Here is a 15,788-nt window from a genome sequence, read left to right on the forward strand (position 1 = left end):
AGGCAGCTATAACCAGTAGGCTGCATGTAAGCTAGGAGTGCAAGGAGGAAGTGGCTGTGCAGCTGTAAGTCCTATTGCTGCCTCCCATCATCCCATGTATTCTGCAACGTGCATTTTAATATCGTTGCATGAGATAGTTCCTGAAATAAATGGGCCACTAATATTGATTGCTTATAGAAGCCAAACCGGTCTAGATTGATGACACTATCGCATGAGGATTCTGTGTATGTATTATTTTGGTGTGGTTTTTACTCTCCTTGTGGGTGTTATGTTTTGGGTTTTACTATCCTTGTGGGGACCAGAAGTAAAACAAGGAACATTAGGATAAGTGAAGGCATTTTGCTGGTCCCCACAAGAGAAAAAAAGGCTGTTAGGGGAAATATGATTTGGAATGGGAATCAATTGTTTTTGTCCCCACAAGTGAGAGTAAAACAAGGTATGTGTGAGTGTGTAACATTGTGTAGAGGGCGGGGTCGGGGTCGGAGTAGTTAGTGACGGGCGGCGCCTAACATGTTGCCCCTTCTTTCCTCCGCTGCGGGGCTGGTAGCCTGAACTTGAACACTGGCTGGTACACAGCGAGCCACGACCCGTCCGTGCCATTGAGCTACACAGTATTCTTATCAACTTGATCAATTAAGTTAGATTCCGATCGAGGGGTGTGGATACACCAGACAAACCTTGCCTGGTGTAATCAAACAGAATGTCCAGACGCAAACAAGGCAGCCGACCGCAACACCTGAGTGCAATTCAAGGTAAACTGAGATGAGGCTATGGCCATAGTTTACTAATAAGAGGTTGGCTATATGCATGTTATGTATTTTATATACGATGTATTTTATATACGATGTATTCATGTTAAACGCTTTTTGGGGGGGGGGTCATTCGGGCTTTGTGGGGTTATGCGCACCTTGACATTGAAGTTAAATCATTGATAAAAGTTATCAAATATATTTTTGTAAAGAGCTGATTTATATATAGGCTACACTCAGCTGTGCAACAAATGAAGTTTAAAATCAATGAAATGTGTTCATAAACTACACATTAAAAGGTGGCTTTAAACATAGGTAATGTTTTTATTTATTTTTTTATCAGGGTTCTTTACTGGCCTGTCTTTTTATTTTCTTCTAGTTTTTCTTTCTGTCTTGTCTGTGGGGGGGCTGTTTTGAATTATCTCATATTTTTTTGCCAACATGAACGCTTCCTTGTGGGGCAGACCGCGTGTTCTAGACACTGTATCCGTGTGACAAGGCGAGAGAGGAGAGGATACAGTCTGCCCTCACAACAACTCCACTGACCTCTTCCACTTTTATAGCCGTTTCGTCAAAAAAAATAATTTAGCCTAGATACCCCATACACTTGACTTGTGCGTAGGCCTATGTAGGTTATCATAAATATATAGTTGTATATCAAAATTACAGGCTCTGCTTATTAAATCGCGGGTTCGTTGATGATATCGTGTTTCTTCCCCCGGTCACTGAGGGCAGGCCTTTGACAAAAACACTGAAAAATGTTAGAAAACATCTTTCTCTGTTACCCCAACGAAGACCAGTCGAGCGTGTCTAGTTTGACCACAAGCCTTGACTCTTCAATGGTGTGCGTGCAAACCGCGCCTAGCTTGTCTGCACAAACCGTGAGCAGCACTGAAACAGGAAAGGTTACATTTTTGAGTAACCACCGGTGAGCTACTCAGCGCGACTGTACTGTCTGTACCTGTCCTGTACTCGGCCTAGTCCGGGCAAGTGAAGCCGGTCCAAGCTTCAAGGTGTGTACACGACCATGTTGACTCACTCCCTGCCTCAACTCTCACAAGTCGTTAAAAGAGTGGTGAGGGCCAGTCCAACAGCTCAAACCTGACCAACGGTATTTAACCGTCCTTGTCTTTCTTTAGCTGTCTACTTGGGTCATATATGAGTCATGGACATTTTTTTATTTTGTAGCCTACATTTATGGCGCTATAATGAGAGACTGAAATTGGAAACCAGACTACATCCCTGAGAGGTGCTTAAATCTAAACCACACATTTCATTTGAGTAATCTCGTGTTAGACTCAACTCTCTTAGTGATAAATGATTCATTTGGCCTTCAAACCCTGAGTGACTGAACGCCTTCAAGTCATGGCCACTCACTTTCTTGCCGATAAACTGGTCAGTTCCTTGCCTTGGTTGTTTCTCTTACTTGAGTAGTTGATGGTTGAGAATGTGTTGACAGGTGTTTTTTCTTTCTCCCAGGCCTTGGGAATGGTATAATTAAAAATAGATATATTTCTACTCACAGCACCAATAGAGACAGGAAGCAACGGTGTCAGTGAAGACATGCAACTATGCAGCCTGCCATCTCAGTGAAAGGAGCTGTCAAAGAGTTAGTTAGGGGGAAGTGGTCAGTATCAGCTGACCGGAATAGCTTGACTGCCTTTGTAGCCCTGGTGGAGCGGGTGGGGTGGGGTGGAGTGGCGTGGCGCAGCATCGAAAGTAATGCTTTAAAAAAAAAAAAACAGGGAGGGGTTGTTTTTCTCTGAAGGCCATATCAGCAGTTGCCCAATCTACATGGTGTCTGACCACCCACTGTCTCCCTATTGCTGTAGGATCTTACATGATGGACAGAATATTCAAGTTCTTTGTAGTTTCTATTTTCTCAAATGTTCTTCTTGACTCTCTTCGTCTTCCTCTCTCTGTCTTCGCTTCCTTTCCCGTATCACTCCCCTTGCCCTAATTTATTTTTCACTCTCCCCCTCTTCTTTCTCTGACTCTCCCTCACTTGCCTCTCATCTTCTCTCAGATGCCCCTGAGCCCTTGGACGCTGCCACTCCATCGTTGGAGGAGAGGGGGTCCCTTCCCCGGGTCAGGGGTATTGAGGAGGGTCGTGACCTGCTGACCTGTGGGCAGTGCAGCCAGGCCTTCCCTCTCGCCCACATCCTGGCCTTCATCCAGCACAAACAAGGGGGCTGCCGCTCCCGGAATCACGCCCCCAACACCCACACCCCTCCCTCTCCAGCCAACCGGACACAGCGACGCGGTGATGTCACTCAGGTAGAGGCTGGGTTCGTGGAGCTGAGGAGTTTGACAGACATGTCCAGTGGGGAGGAGCGTAGTGTGAAGATGGAGGCTAACAGAACAGGTGAGTGCGGGCAGGTCGGTAATTAGTGACTTTTTTTGTTTTGTTGTTTCCCCCCCCCCCCCCCCCTTCTAACAACCGTCCCCCCCAGTCCAGCTCATTAGCTGGGCGTTGCTGTGCTGAGGAGGCCTCTGTGAGTTAGCGACGCGCTGGGTAATTGTGTGGAAAGGATAGGCAGCAGTGTTTTGAGGCCATAGGGGGCCCCTGAGGGCTCCGGTGCACCTGAGCTCCCCTCCATCTCCTTGACTCTGTCTCTCTCAGGTGAAGTGGCCAGGTAAACACGTAGGGCAAGGCACCGTGCTCTCTGGCCACGCAATAACACGGCCTGCGCTCACTGGAGGACTGGCTGTGCTAAGCTGAGGGGGACAATGAGATGATGTCACAACAGGCTGCGGTGTGGTCGTACTACCATTGCAACATGTTTAAAAGGATAATGTCACCATAGTTCTGACGTTGTCATGGCTTCTCGGTGCAAGTGTGGGGTGTCCATCAGATGGGCATCCCGATCTGCATTTTGATATTAAATAGTTGAGGTATACTTCCTCCCCTTGTCTCCTCACCAACGTCTTTACAGAGATGGGAGGAATGGAGACAAGTGAAGAACAGCGACATGACTATTGAGATGCACCCATGGTTTCCTTCCTTGTCTCTCCTACCTTAGAGGCTTTCTACTAGGCATCTGAAGCAGGACTATGTAGGCAGTAAGAGGGGACCTCACAGTATGTATAGGTCATGTATTTAGAAGTGAACAAGCAAGTTCTCATTGTGTGTCTGAACCATAGAAATAGAATCTTTAGATTATATTTACAGTACATGGTCTGAATGACTCTGATTAGATGAGTTTTAGGGCGGCAGGTAGCCTAGCTGTGAGAGCGTTGAGCCAGTAACTGAAATGTAGCTTGTTCGAATACTCAAGCCGATGAAAAATCAGTTGATGGGGCCATGCGCAAAGCACTTGATGCTCATTCGCACCAGAGGCGCCATCCTTCTATGGCTTATCCTGTAAAACAACACATTTCAATGCACCTATCCAGTGTGTGACAATAAAACATATATTTTTTTTAAATGTTTTGTTCATATGCATATTTTTGGAACTGAGACCCTTAGACATACATACGCACTCTTTCTCTCACACACAGCCACGTGCACTTCCTTCCTTTGTGTAACGCTCAGGGGACTGCTGCATGCTCTGTTTCCGTCTGTCCACGTTTTTCTCTTTCGGTCTCTTCCAGTCCTGCCTGTTATGTTTTCTCTCTCTCTCAACCTGTCTCTATCTCTAGGTCTCTCGCTGCCTGTTTTAAATGTTCTCTCTCTCTCTCTCTCTCTCCTGTCTCTCTCAACCTGTCTATCTCTAGGTCTCTCTCTGCCTGTTTTAAATGTTCTCTCTCTCGCTCTCTTCTTTCTCTCTCAACCGCTCTCTCTTTCTAGCTGCTTTTTAAAAATGTTTCTGTCTGTGTGTCGGTTCTCTTCTCCGTGCCCAACGGCTTACACAACAGAGCTACCCACGTGCATGCACTACACAAGAGCCGTATCTCCAACCAAGCAAAGCAAGATAACTTTTAATTCAACTTTTTAATAACAAAATGAGTCACTGGTGCATGAAAACGTGTATCTAATGTCGATCGCCCATCTTTTGAATGTAGATGTGTTGTTTAAATTGTTAGGAGGTATTTGTGGAAAAGACCTAGGTTGGACTATTGATATGTACACTACCGTTCAAAAGTTTGGGGTCACAGAGAAATGTCCTTGTTTTTGAAAGAAAAATCACTTTTTTTGTCCATTAAAATAACATCAAATTGATCAGAAATACAGTGTAGACATTGTTAATGTTGTAAATGACTATTGTAGATGGAAATGGCAGATTTTTAATGGAATATCTACATAGGCGTGCAGAGGCCCATTATCAGCAACCATCAGCAACTGTGTTCCAATGGCACGCTGTGTTAGATAATCCAAGTTTATAATTTTAAAAGGCTAATTGATCATTAGAAAATCATTTTGCAGTTATGTTAGCACAGCTGAAAACTGTTCTGATTAAAGAAGCAATAAAACGGGCCTTCTTTAGACTAGTTGAGTATCTGGAGCTTCAGCATTTGTGGGTTCGATTACAGGCTCAAAATGTCCAGAAACAAATAACTTTCTTCTGAAACTCATCAGTCTATTCTTGTTCTGAGAAATGAAGGCTATTCCATGTGAGAAATTGCCAAGAAACTGAATATATCGTACAAAGCTGTGAACTACTCCCTTCACAGAACAGAGCAAACTGTCCCTAACCAGAATATAACAAGTGGGAGGCCCCGGTGCACAACTGAGCAAGAGGATAAGTGTCTAGTTTGAGAAACCGGTGCCTCGCAAGTCCTCAATTGGCAGCTTCATTAAACAGTGCCTGCAAAACACCAGTCTCAATGTCAACAGTGCAGAGGCAACTCTGGGATAATGGCAGAGTTGCAAAGAAAAAGCCATATCTCAGACTGGCCAATAAAAATAAAAGATTAAGATGGGCAAAATAATACAGACACTGGACAGAGGAACTGTGCCTAGAAGGCCAGCATCCTGGAGTCGCCTCTTCACCGTTGACGTTGAGACTGGTGTTTTGCGGGTACTATTTAATTGTTTTCAATTGTTTTCTTTACTAAAGTAGTATTGCTAATGGTACTGCATAGGTGTGAACATACTATTTTTGTTGTTGTTGCAAGAGATGGCTATTGTATAGCCTAAGAAAGTAGCAAAAATGTGCAGAAAGTCGTTTTGAATGCATTTTATTGACGGGAAGCAATGTCTTGAGCATTTTTTGGCAACAGTGATATTCTTATACTGTACAATGAGGAATTCAACTCCAAAATATTAGCATTTTCCCAATTTTTTTAAACCATTGCCCCCACCCACAAGGTGTATAAACAACAACAATAAATATTAATAAAATAATAGATACAAAACAAAAACGTGAAGAACATAAATCAATCAACTCTAATTAGCACATGTAGGACAGTATGCAAGTGTGTGTGCATGGACTTTGCAGATGTATTTCTCACATGTGCAGCACACAGTTTGTTTTACAGTCTGTCTTTGGGGGGCAGAATTGTCATCTCCTCCTCTTGCCTGCCCCAGCTGCAGCCTCAGGTGGATCAGAACAAGATTCAGCCCCCTGAACAGCTTTCACAAGCGCTGCTGTGCGGGGGAGGCGCTCCCTTCTTTGAACGTGTGGGGTTACAAGGGCCTTTCCCAGCTCCTCCGGAACACTTATCAAGCATCCAGGTAGGGTTGATCTTGTTCCATATCACGAAGGCATTGTACGAGGACACATCAATGAAGTTATAGAAGATGACCAGGGATCAGCGGGCAGTCATCCTCCGGCAGTTGTAAGCTCCAATCACCTTGTCCAGGTTGTTAACGCCTCCTTTGTTGTGGTTGTAGTCCAGGATGATGGCTGGCTTCCTGTCCTCACGATCACTGATCTCAGCCATTTTGCGCAGTGTGCTCAGGAGGACCACATTCGTGTTCCTCTTTGGGAGGTAAGATACTAGAGTGGTGGTGTTTTTTTATTTTTTTACATGCATCGAATCGGGGATTCGATCTTGCAACCTTTCGGTTACTAGTCCAACGCTCTAACCACTGTGTCTAGTGGGGCGGTGGGGGTGAAGCCAAACTTTGTTGCGAGGAGTGCAGGGGGAGCTCAAGCTTGTTCTTTCTACCTGTGCCAACCATGGGGATCTTCCTCTCCAGGAGCTGCTGGCTGAGTTCAATCAGTAGCACATGTAATCTCAATTTTGTGTGCGTCTCTGTGGTTTGTGTGGTGCGTAAATTATTTTATAACTGCCGGGTCAAAAATTTCCCTAAGACAATCTTTGTACCCTGGTGGTGTACAGCTTTCATGGAAATATGAACAAAGGCGATGTTTCGCTTTTTCTAATATTGGGGTCACTGTAGGAAAAGTCATAACATTTCGAATTGAAAAAATGTCTCTGCTGTTGAACAGTGGCGGGTCATTTTCTTTTTTTACCCTTAAGACAACACAAGGGTTAAGTAACTCAAGTTAAATGTTTTGTATGTGGTATGATTTGATACAGCACGTGTTGTGCGTCTATCTAAAATCCCTGGTGATGCCAAGCCCGTTAATTTTTTTTCACATTACAACCTGTGTGTTGTGATAATTGCGTTGTTTGCTCTATAACCTGTTAGTTCATATGCCTTTGCGACTGTGGTATATGCAACAAGACCATAAGAAAGACTGTGGCAGAGTAAATTCAACCACACCTTTGTTTCATCAGAAAACCGGAGAGCAACCTCTGTCTGGTGAAGTCCACAAAACATATTGCATGTGACAGACGGTTACATTACCTACAGCATAGTCAAGCAAGTTGATGTTTACAACATTTTCAGACTACTAAACAACTATTGATTTAGAACCGCGGAGAGTTAGCGAAAGTCGCAAAGAAAACAGGAGCTGCCTGCACCATTTCAACATCATCAAATCCCCTATGCTATGACAAATAAAATATACCATAAAACAATTTAGTCCAATCAACATAAGCTAAATATCATGTGGCTGTCCATGGCTCGCTCTCTTGCTGTGTGCAAGCGATCGTTCAAGTAGAGAGAACATGTTGACTCACCCTACATGTCGAGAAATGCCAATGCTATCCTCTTTCATGTTGACGAAACGGTCTATGACTCTGTCATACAGTACACACTTTATTTTTTGTTGTTGACCTAGGCTACTTGGCTAAAATGCTCGCTCACTAGCCTAACGTCCTTTTCATGGGCATCAATGTGTCAGTCCAACTAGTTAACACTAGCCTTCTACATCTAGCTACATATTGAACTTCCATCCTCTCAGACTAGGGGAACAATGTATGAATTTATGGTTGGATCAGAATCGCCGTTATAAATCATTAGCCAGTACGGAGAATTAAGTACAAATCCCTATCTCCATTCATGGCTAATTTAGGAAAGGGACAATTTTAGCTAGTTAGCTAGCCAACTGAGGAAAACGACACAACAATATATATTTTTTCTGTCTGTGTTTTTCTTTCGATGTGATTGGCGTGAAGCCCAATCCAAACTTCCTGTCTTCTTTTGTGTTTTTTTTGGGTGCACCAGGACCATTCACAGTTGAGCTTACTCAGTTTAGCACAACACTGATTGGCTATTATTTTATACTTTTTTTTTTATAAAGGGAGGCTAAATGCTCGCTGACTTCTCTTGCATTCAATACTACTGGCGGAAACAATGTCATACTCTTTTTGACCAGACAGCATCAGATAGACGGGCTACACATACAGAGACAGAGGGGTGCTGTTTTGCTCGCTCGGCTGTTTTCTCCAGTGCGATACTGTACATTCAGCCTCTTGCGATTTTGAAGGAAAAATATGAAACAGACCAAAGATAAATTATTGCATATTTTTCTGGGTAGATGTTTTGGGGAAGCCTGGCTTCTCTTGGCATGTGAATATGTCTGCTTGAGGAAGATGACTCAAACTGAAAGAGCAATTATCCCCACAGCGGATAGGTGTCCCTTTCACTCTAGAATGTGTATGTGATGGAGAATGGAAGAACGTGATGGAATATAATAACATGTGCGTCTGTCTCCATTTATTTTTATTTATTCGACTTGTTTGTTTTTTCTCATCTCTTACATTATTCCCCCCCCCCCATTTCAACAGACTCTCGCTTGCCCTATTTCAATCTCCCCCCACACTCTTTTCTCCTCCCTCTTTCTCCCCCGGGAGAGGAGATTCTGCCTACTGCTCGTTAGTGCTCCGAGCCAATCTGCATTTTTAATTAGCAGTTATTGCTTCTGCTTAATATTCAAGTGCTACCCCGGGCCAAATGGGAATCCTTACAAAAAAAAAAGATGGAGAAGGAAAGAAAGAGCGAATGAGAAACCGGCTGGGTATTGTGTTTCACTCCAGGAGCCCAAGACAAAAGCCCCCCCTCGGGGAGAGATTTGGAGGGTTAGGGGGGCAGAGGGGTGAGGGGTAGGAGGATGGGTCTGAAGTACAATCCAAGGGGTGACACATTTTTTTGTGGCGTTTCTCGACCCCGCGCTGCGACATCCTCCTTTTTGTTGTTGTTGCGCTCTCATTCACCCCACTTTTCATCAATACACCAACTTCTCTCCTGCTCTACTCATCTCTTCAGGCTAAGTTAAAGGATGTGTCCACCACATCTCCTATCCTCTCCAGGCAGAGCGCAAGAGAGAGGGAGAGGGAGGGAGAAAGAGTTGCTTTCTTTTTCATCTTTTCTCTCCTCCCCCTCCAGTAAAATACAGAAGGATTTTGACTTCAGGAAACATGAAAGAGGCTTATACCAGAGTCGGCTTTGAACCTTTACAAAAAATAGAACTGTTTTCCCCCTCAATTTGAGGATCTTCTTTCCAATTTAGATTTATGCAGAAAGGCCTCATTTGTCAAGCAGGCTGAGTCAGTCCCTGATTTACATAAAGCCTTCGTTTTCTCGGTTCCGCTAATTAGCAATTTGCAGCTTAATTGGAGAGTGGCTCTCGGTTAAGAGACAATGCTAACCACATTTAAAACATTTCTCCAGATGTACTTGACTATCCATCTCCCCTTTCTGCTGGCCTCTGTCGTTCATCTCTCACCTGCTTCTGGTCCCATCAACAGCCTTCGCTATCTCTGAGTCCCTCTCTCCTTGGCTTCTGTCTCCAAAAAGGACGAGAGGCAGGAACAATGCATTTTTTTTCTATTTGAAACTCCGACTACCTTGTCCTGTAGACCTGAAACAGAGGATGTTAAGCACCGTCCCTCTTGCTGTGGTCACTCACTCTTCACCGACTTAACAGGCTTAGTTTCTCTGCACCTATGTACTGCCCTAACCAGAGTGCCTTTTTTCTGTGCCGTGTTCCTTTTATATATCCCAGTATTCTGCTGTCACCGCCTAGCTATCCACAATAGTTCCTACTGTCTGATATGTGCTGTTTTAATAATAAAAAAAACTATTGAGATCCCTTACATTTTTCAGATCAAGGAAATGTTTCTGCTAATGTCGTCTTGGCTTGCTTACTAACTGTGTTTTTTTTTTTTCCTGTGGCAGAAGAGCCGTCCTGCTTTACCTGCCAACTGTGTGAGTGTGTGTTGCCCTCTGCCTGGGCCCTGCTCCAACACGCCCAGCACACACACTCTTTTAGTATCTACCAGGAGGACGGGGAGAAGGATGACGAGGAGAAGATGGGAAGAGGGCGTCACCAGCACTCCAAACCTGCAGCTACCTTGGATCCCTGTCAACTGAGCCACACCCTGGCCACTGCCTTCCACCCTTCCATTCTGCGTCTGCCCCGCATCTTCAGTCCTCGTGAGAACCGCAGGCCAGCTTCTCGGGCAAGCTCCATACCTTCCTCCAGAGAACGACAGGCCCTCAACTTCTGTCTGAGAGAGCTGGTTGAGGGCAGTAGCAACACCACCATCCTCACCACTGCTGGAGATCTGGTCACCTCTCCATCGCCGTCCCCCCCGGCCGCCTCTTCCTTCCCCCAGTTCGGACCCGCCCAGGTGGGGTTTCCCTGTGAGCTGTGTGGCCAGGGCTTCCAGTCCCTCCGCAGCCTGTCAGCCCACCGGAGGACCCACTCATGTGAGCAGCCCTATCACTGTGGCTTGTGTGACCAGGCCTTTGCCCAGAGTGGTCAGCTGGCTCGCCACATGAGGAGTCATCGCGGAGAGACGGGTGTGGGTGGAGGGGGCTACGAGGGGGTGGAGGTGGGGCTGGTAGGGGAGGATGAGGGGGGTCGGCAGGGGATGAGAGGGAGATTTGTAATGCAGGGGACAGGAGAGAGGGTGTTGAGTGGAGGACCAGGGGAGAGGGAGACCTCTGAGTTGGACCTATCCCAGTCCAAGCCTCACTCCCCAGGCTCTGGACTGATCTTGCTCGCTTCCCAGCCTGGAGGTCCAGACATGAGCCTGTTCAGGCTGTTCCAACCCCAGGGAGAGGTGGTGGAGGGTCAAGAGGAGCCCCAGCATGCGTCCCCCTACGCCAGCCCTTCAGGGGGGTCACTTGAAAGCGGAGAGACAGGGGGCAGCGGGGAGAGTGGCATCGCCAGCGGAAATTGCACCCCCAAACGTCCGGAGAGGGAGGAGAGGGCTCAGGTAGGGGGGGAGTGGGTGAGCGAGAGGGATGGAGAGAAGGAGTGGCTTGCAGGTGGGAACATCGAGGTGGTCCAGGAGTGGCAGAGGGAGAGTGAAAGGAGAGGAGGAGGAGGAAACAGCGCCATCAGCAGTAACAGTGGTAACAACGATGTGGGATCAGGGAAGAAGAAGAAGGAGGAGGCCTGTGAGTACTGTGGGAAACAGTTCCGGAACAGCAGCAACCTGACGGTGCACCGGCGCAGCCACACAGGAGAACGACCCTACCAGTGTGGCCTGTGCAGCTACGCATGCGCCCAGAGCTCCAAGCTCACACGCCACATGAAAACCCACGGCGCCCACGGGGCCCGCGCCCCGTTCCTGTGCCAGCTGTGCGGGGTGCCCTTCACTGTGTACGCCACCCTGGAGAAACACCTGAAGAAGGTGCATGGGCTGAGCCATGCCAGAGTCGGGACCTACACCCAGGCCAGTGCAGCTGATGCCAACTGGGCCCTTGTCAAAATGGAGGACGGGTTGGTCATCAAGATGGAGGATGAAGCCAGCACGGACCAGACCGAAAGCAACATGGCTGCCATCGAGGTGGTAGTGGAGGCTGAGGAGAACCAGAAAGGGGAGGTGGATGGTACTGTCAGCCCAGCCGTAGTGGAGGATAGTGTGGGTGAGCTTCCTACTGAAGGCAGTGTGGATGTGGGCTTGGTGTAAACTACGGGTCCAGCATAGCCGTCATTTCACACTTTTGTACACTGACTAAGACATTCAGAAGCACTGGCTTGGACTCTCAATCATTCCAACCACTTTGACCAACATAAATATCCATATAAATGTAATGAACCTTTCCTAGCACTCAACTGGGGATCAATTCCAACTGGAATCTAGGTACCAACCCTGCTCTCCTCTGAATTCCCTATCTGTGCAATGCTGAGGTACATCACGTCTCGCCAGAGCTGACAATTAGCATATGCAAATCCACCTACTTAGACCACAGCACAAAACCCAGACATGCAATGGAAAGGTGGAGGGCAAACAGGACTTGAGAACAGGAAGTCATACCACCACAGTCCACCAGAACACAGGAAGTTGATCTCTATGCTCCAGCAGAATATAGGAATTGGACACCCGTGGTCAATTGATTGGTTCACTCATTCAACATAATGATGATTACCAATCTGAACTGTCAAATGTAAAAAGGGTTTAATTGTTTTTATATTTTTTATATGTAGTGGCAAGATATTGCGACAATAGTGAGGCTTTCATATCCTGTTTCGTTGCTTTGGTGACAACTGGGATGGTGGTCGTTTCACTCTGTGGATGAATGAAAGACTAGTTGTTTGGACGGAGACGGGGTCAAAGGGGAAACGAAGCAAAACATAGATTGCCTGTCGTTTCTCTGTCCTTCTAAATGTGCTTCTATGTCACAACACTTGCCACTTAATGTAAAGTTTGAGGCTCACGAGGCCCAGCAGCATTGTGTTGTTGTTCTGTGTATGGATGTTATTTTTATATATATGTGTGTATACGTCTCATCTGCTGATTTCCTGAACTCCTATGCATAAAACAAACTGCAATTTAACTTCATATGAAACTTGTGAATTTCTTTCTTTTTGTGCTTGATAATTTTCCTTTGTTTCCTTTTTTTTTTTTTTTTACGCTGAACTGCTTGAAGCTTAAGCATGCATGTTTTGCTGCCATTTAAAATGTTTTCTGTTTTCTTTTGCCTGTGTGCTTTTAAAATTTGTCCTTATTTATGAACACTGCATGTTAGTGGTTGGCAAATGAAAAGTCTATCTACTGCTAAACTACAGGGTGGAGAGCTACAGTGAATGGCTTGTTGATAGGTGGGAGAGTTTTGTGGGTAACACCGAATGAGCACTTGTGTATGTGTCTATGTTTACTCTGTGTGTGTGTGTGTGTGTGTGTGTGTGTGTGTGTGTGTGTGTGTGTTTACAGGGTAATTTTTTGGTAACACTTGACTTGAACCTTCGGTCAAATGCCTAACTAACTACATCCGAAACATGACGTAACAAGTCATAAGCAAGCTGTTTTATGTGCATGGAAAGTGAGCCTATGCCAACAACAGTTATGCAGCTAACATTTAGCTACATTTGCCATTGTGGCTGAGAACATGCTTTGAGTGACGTGTCACCAACTAATTTCTGACTACTGTGATTTACATGATCATTATTGATGTCTATATACACTGATGGCAGGGAACCCTTCTTTTTGGACACTTTGAAAAACCAATTCTATGCTTTGTGTATGAAATGTAGTGATAGGGTAAAATGTGAATGATTGATGGACATGAGCGGAGTATACTTGTTCAGGGACCAATGTTATGTACGTAAAATGGCACTCCTACATGTAGATGTCGTTGCCGTTTGTTATCATCAATTGACTGTATGCTGTATGCCTCAAACTCATTTTCCCAGCATTCCTGGTTTTCTCTGTCTGTGCTGACTGCAATGAGGCTAACTATGCCACTGTCTTTTTGTAAACTTGATACCATTTTGTCATTGACCTGGTTATGAGAAGTCTCATTAAAGATTTGAGGCAAAGCGATCTCGAGTGTGTGTGTGTGTGTGTGTGTTTTGGTCTCCGTGTAGGAATGGCGAACCCGCTCCTGAAGGTCAAAAGCAACAAACGTCAGACGGATGTAAACAAGCATAGAGGGTCCTTGATCCAGTGCTCTGACATTAAACATTCATAACTCATCCCGAGTGGAGTCAGTCCACAGAGAAACGACCCGCACAGATCAAACGCCAACCGGAGGGAGTTTCTAAAAGGAGGTGACGTGACTCAATCTGTAGGCCAGTTGAACTTTACGTAGAAGGCTACATAGCCAGAGAATTGGGACGGGTATGAAGGCTACATAGCCAGGGAATTGGGACGGGTATGAAGGCTACATAGCCAGGGAATTGGGACGGGTATGAAGGCTACATAGCCAGGGAATTGGGACGGGTATGAAGGCTACATAGCCAGGGAATTGGGATGGGTATGAAGGCTACATAGCCAGGGAATTGGGATGGGTATGAAGGCTACATAGCCAGGGAATTGGGATGGGTATGAAGGCTACATAGCCAGGGAATTGGGACGGGTATGAAGGCTACATAGCCAGGGAATTGGGACGGGTATGAAGGCTACATATCCAGGGGAATTGGGATGGGACAGGGGCAAGCTGTAAGGTTTCTAGGGGTAGGGGGTACTGGGTGCCAGGGGGTTGCGCTCACGTAATTGCGGACTGCATTTTGGGGGCACAAAAATCCTTGCGCCAGCATCCTATGGCCATAGCCCTGCCCCCTCTAATGAGAAGGCAGCTCTATGATCCCTATAGCTCATTAACAGCAAGCCATTTTTAATGAGCTTTCAGCATGGCCGGTGGGAGGGTTGGGCACCAGATGCGCACACGCCCCCCACTACCGATTTCTATTGTGTAGGGGAGAATAAGGAGGGAATGAAGAGAACCAAATCCGTTCACTGGACCAGACCCAGAGGAGTTGGTCTGCTCTTCTCCCCAAAGAGGGTGAGAGGGCAGGTACCACACAGGTGTGGGACAGGTAACCTCCTGCACTTCTCCCCTTGGACCCAGGGTAGGTACGCTACGTGGGCACTCCTGCACCATTTGGTGTCCGTATGCACCAAATTACGTAAGGTAAGGTGATACACAGCAGTGCAGTAGCCACCACGGAAAATGCTTACCTTCCCACCCCCAACTGGTCTTTGTATTCCTGCCAGCCACCTCCAGTCCACACCTCTGTACCGGAGCAACGATGACCAACCCCGACCCTGCTCCGTTCACACTGGGTCAGCCAATCACCTCTCTGGACTTTATCAGCCACAGGCCGTCGGCCAATAGAGCAGGGCAGGGTGCGGGGGAAATCATCAGCTGACCATGTGTGTGTGTGTGTGTGTGTGTGTCTGACCAGAGCCCAGCCCTGGGGCGGCGGTGGCATGGACTTTGAGATCTAATAGCCGTGTCTCAGCTCGACAGAGAAGGCTTTTGTTGGGCCAGGACAGGGAGAGGGGTTATAGGAGGACGGGCTCATTGTAATGGCTGGAATGGAATTTATGGAACGGAGTCGAACACATCAAACCATGGGACACCTCGTGTTTGATGGGATTGACGTTCCATTTACTCCAATCATTACAATGAGCCCGTCCTCCTATAACTCTTCCCACCAGCCTCTTCTGGTTGGAAACGTTTGGAACATTTAATGTCTTACCTGCAGTAAAATGTCCAGAAAGCCATCAGGGTTGTGCAACGAGCTTCCTGTGTGTGTGTGTGTGTGTGTGTGTGTACAAAATACTAACAGCTGAACCAACTGAAGTGTTTATAGAGCTAGCAGCACCGTCACGGTTACCTTCCCTGCCTTATGGCCATGCAGTCATGGGATTCATTCTTGATATTGTCTTTGACTCTTGTTATTAGTATAATCTCAAGGGGTAAACAGGGACACACTGTCGTATTGATAAGACATCCAATTCTGAAAGTTGCCACGAATAGCCCAGACAGACATGCAGGTCTGTGATACACTGTGGTATTGTATGGGGCAGGCCTGGAGCCACAAACATGCCTCTACCTTATAT

At 46.3% G+C, this 15,788-nt stretch overlaps 1 protein-coding gene across 1 annotated transcript; it reads left to right on the forward strand.

Annotated features, from left to right (window-relative positions):
- The first annotated feature begins 479 nt into the window (after positions 1–479).
- Positions 480–13,763, forward strand: LOC139382948 (B-cell lymphoma/leukemia 11A-like). The gene is made up of 3 exons (XM_071127222.1): positions 480–752; positions 2,776–3,114; positions 10,165–13,763. Exons 1-3 carry the CDS (start codon positions 701–703, stop codon positions 11,907–11,909), a joined length of 2,136 nt encoding a protein of 711 aa, XP_070983323.1. The 5' UTR covers positions 480–700; the 3' UTR covers positions 11,910–13,763.
- Positions 13,764–15,788: the final 2,025 nt, after the last annotated feature.

The sequence above is a fragment of the Oncorhynchus clarkii genome, chromosome 24 (genome assembly GCF_045791955.1).
Source record: "Oncorhynchus clarkii lewisi isolate Uvic-CL-2024 chromosome 24, UVic_Ocla_1.0, whole genome shotgun sequence".
In the NCBI taxonomy this organism is placed as follows: Eukaryota; Metazoa; Chordata; class Actinopteri; order Salmoniformes; family Salmonidae; genus Oncorhynchus; species Oncorhynchus clarkii.

Coding starts and splice junctions, on each gene's coding strand:
- LOC139382948 (XM_071127222.1), top strand. CDS start 701: ATGTCCAGACGCAAACAAGGCAGCCGACCGCAACACCTGAGTGCAATT. Junction 753..2,775: donor ACACCTGAGTGCAATTCAAG/GTAAACTGAGAT, acceptor ATCTTCTCTCAG/ATGCCCCTGAGCCCTTGGAC. Junction 3,115..10,164: donor GATGGAGGCTAACAGAACAG/GTGAGTGCGGGC, acceptor TTCCTGTGGCAG/AAGAGCCGTCCTGCTTTACC.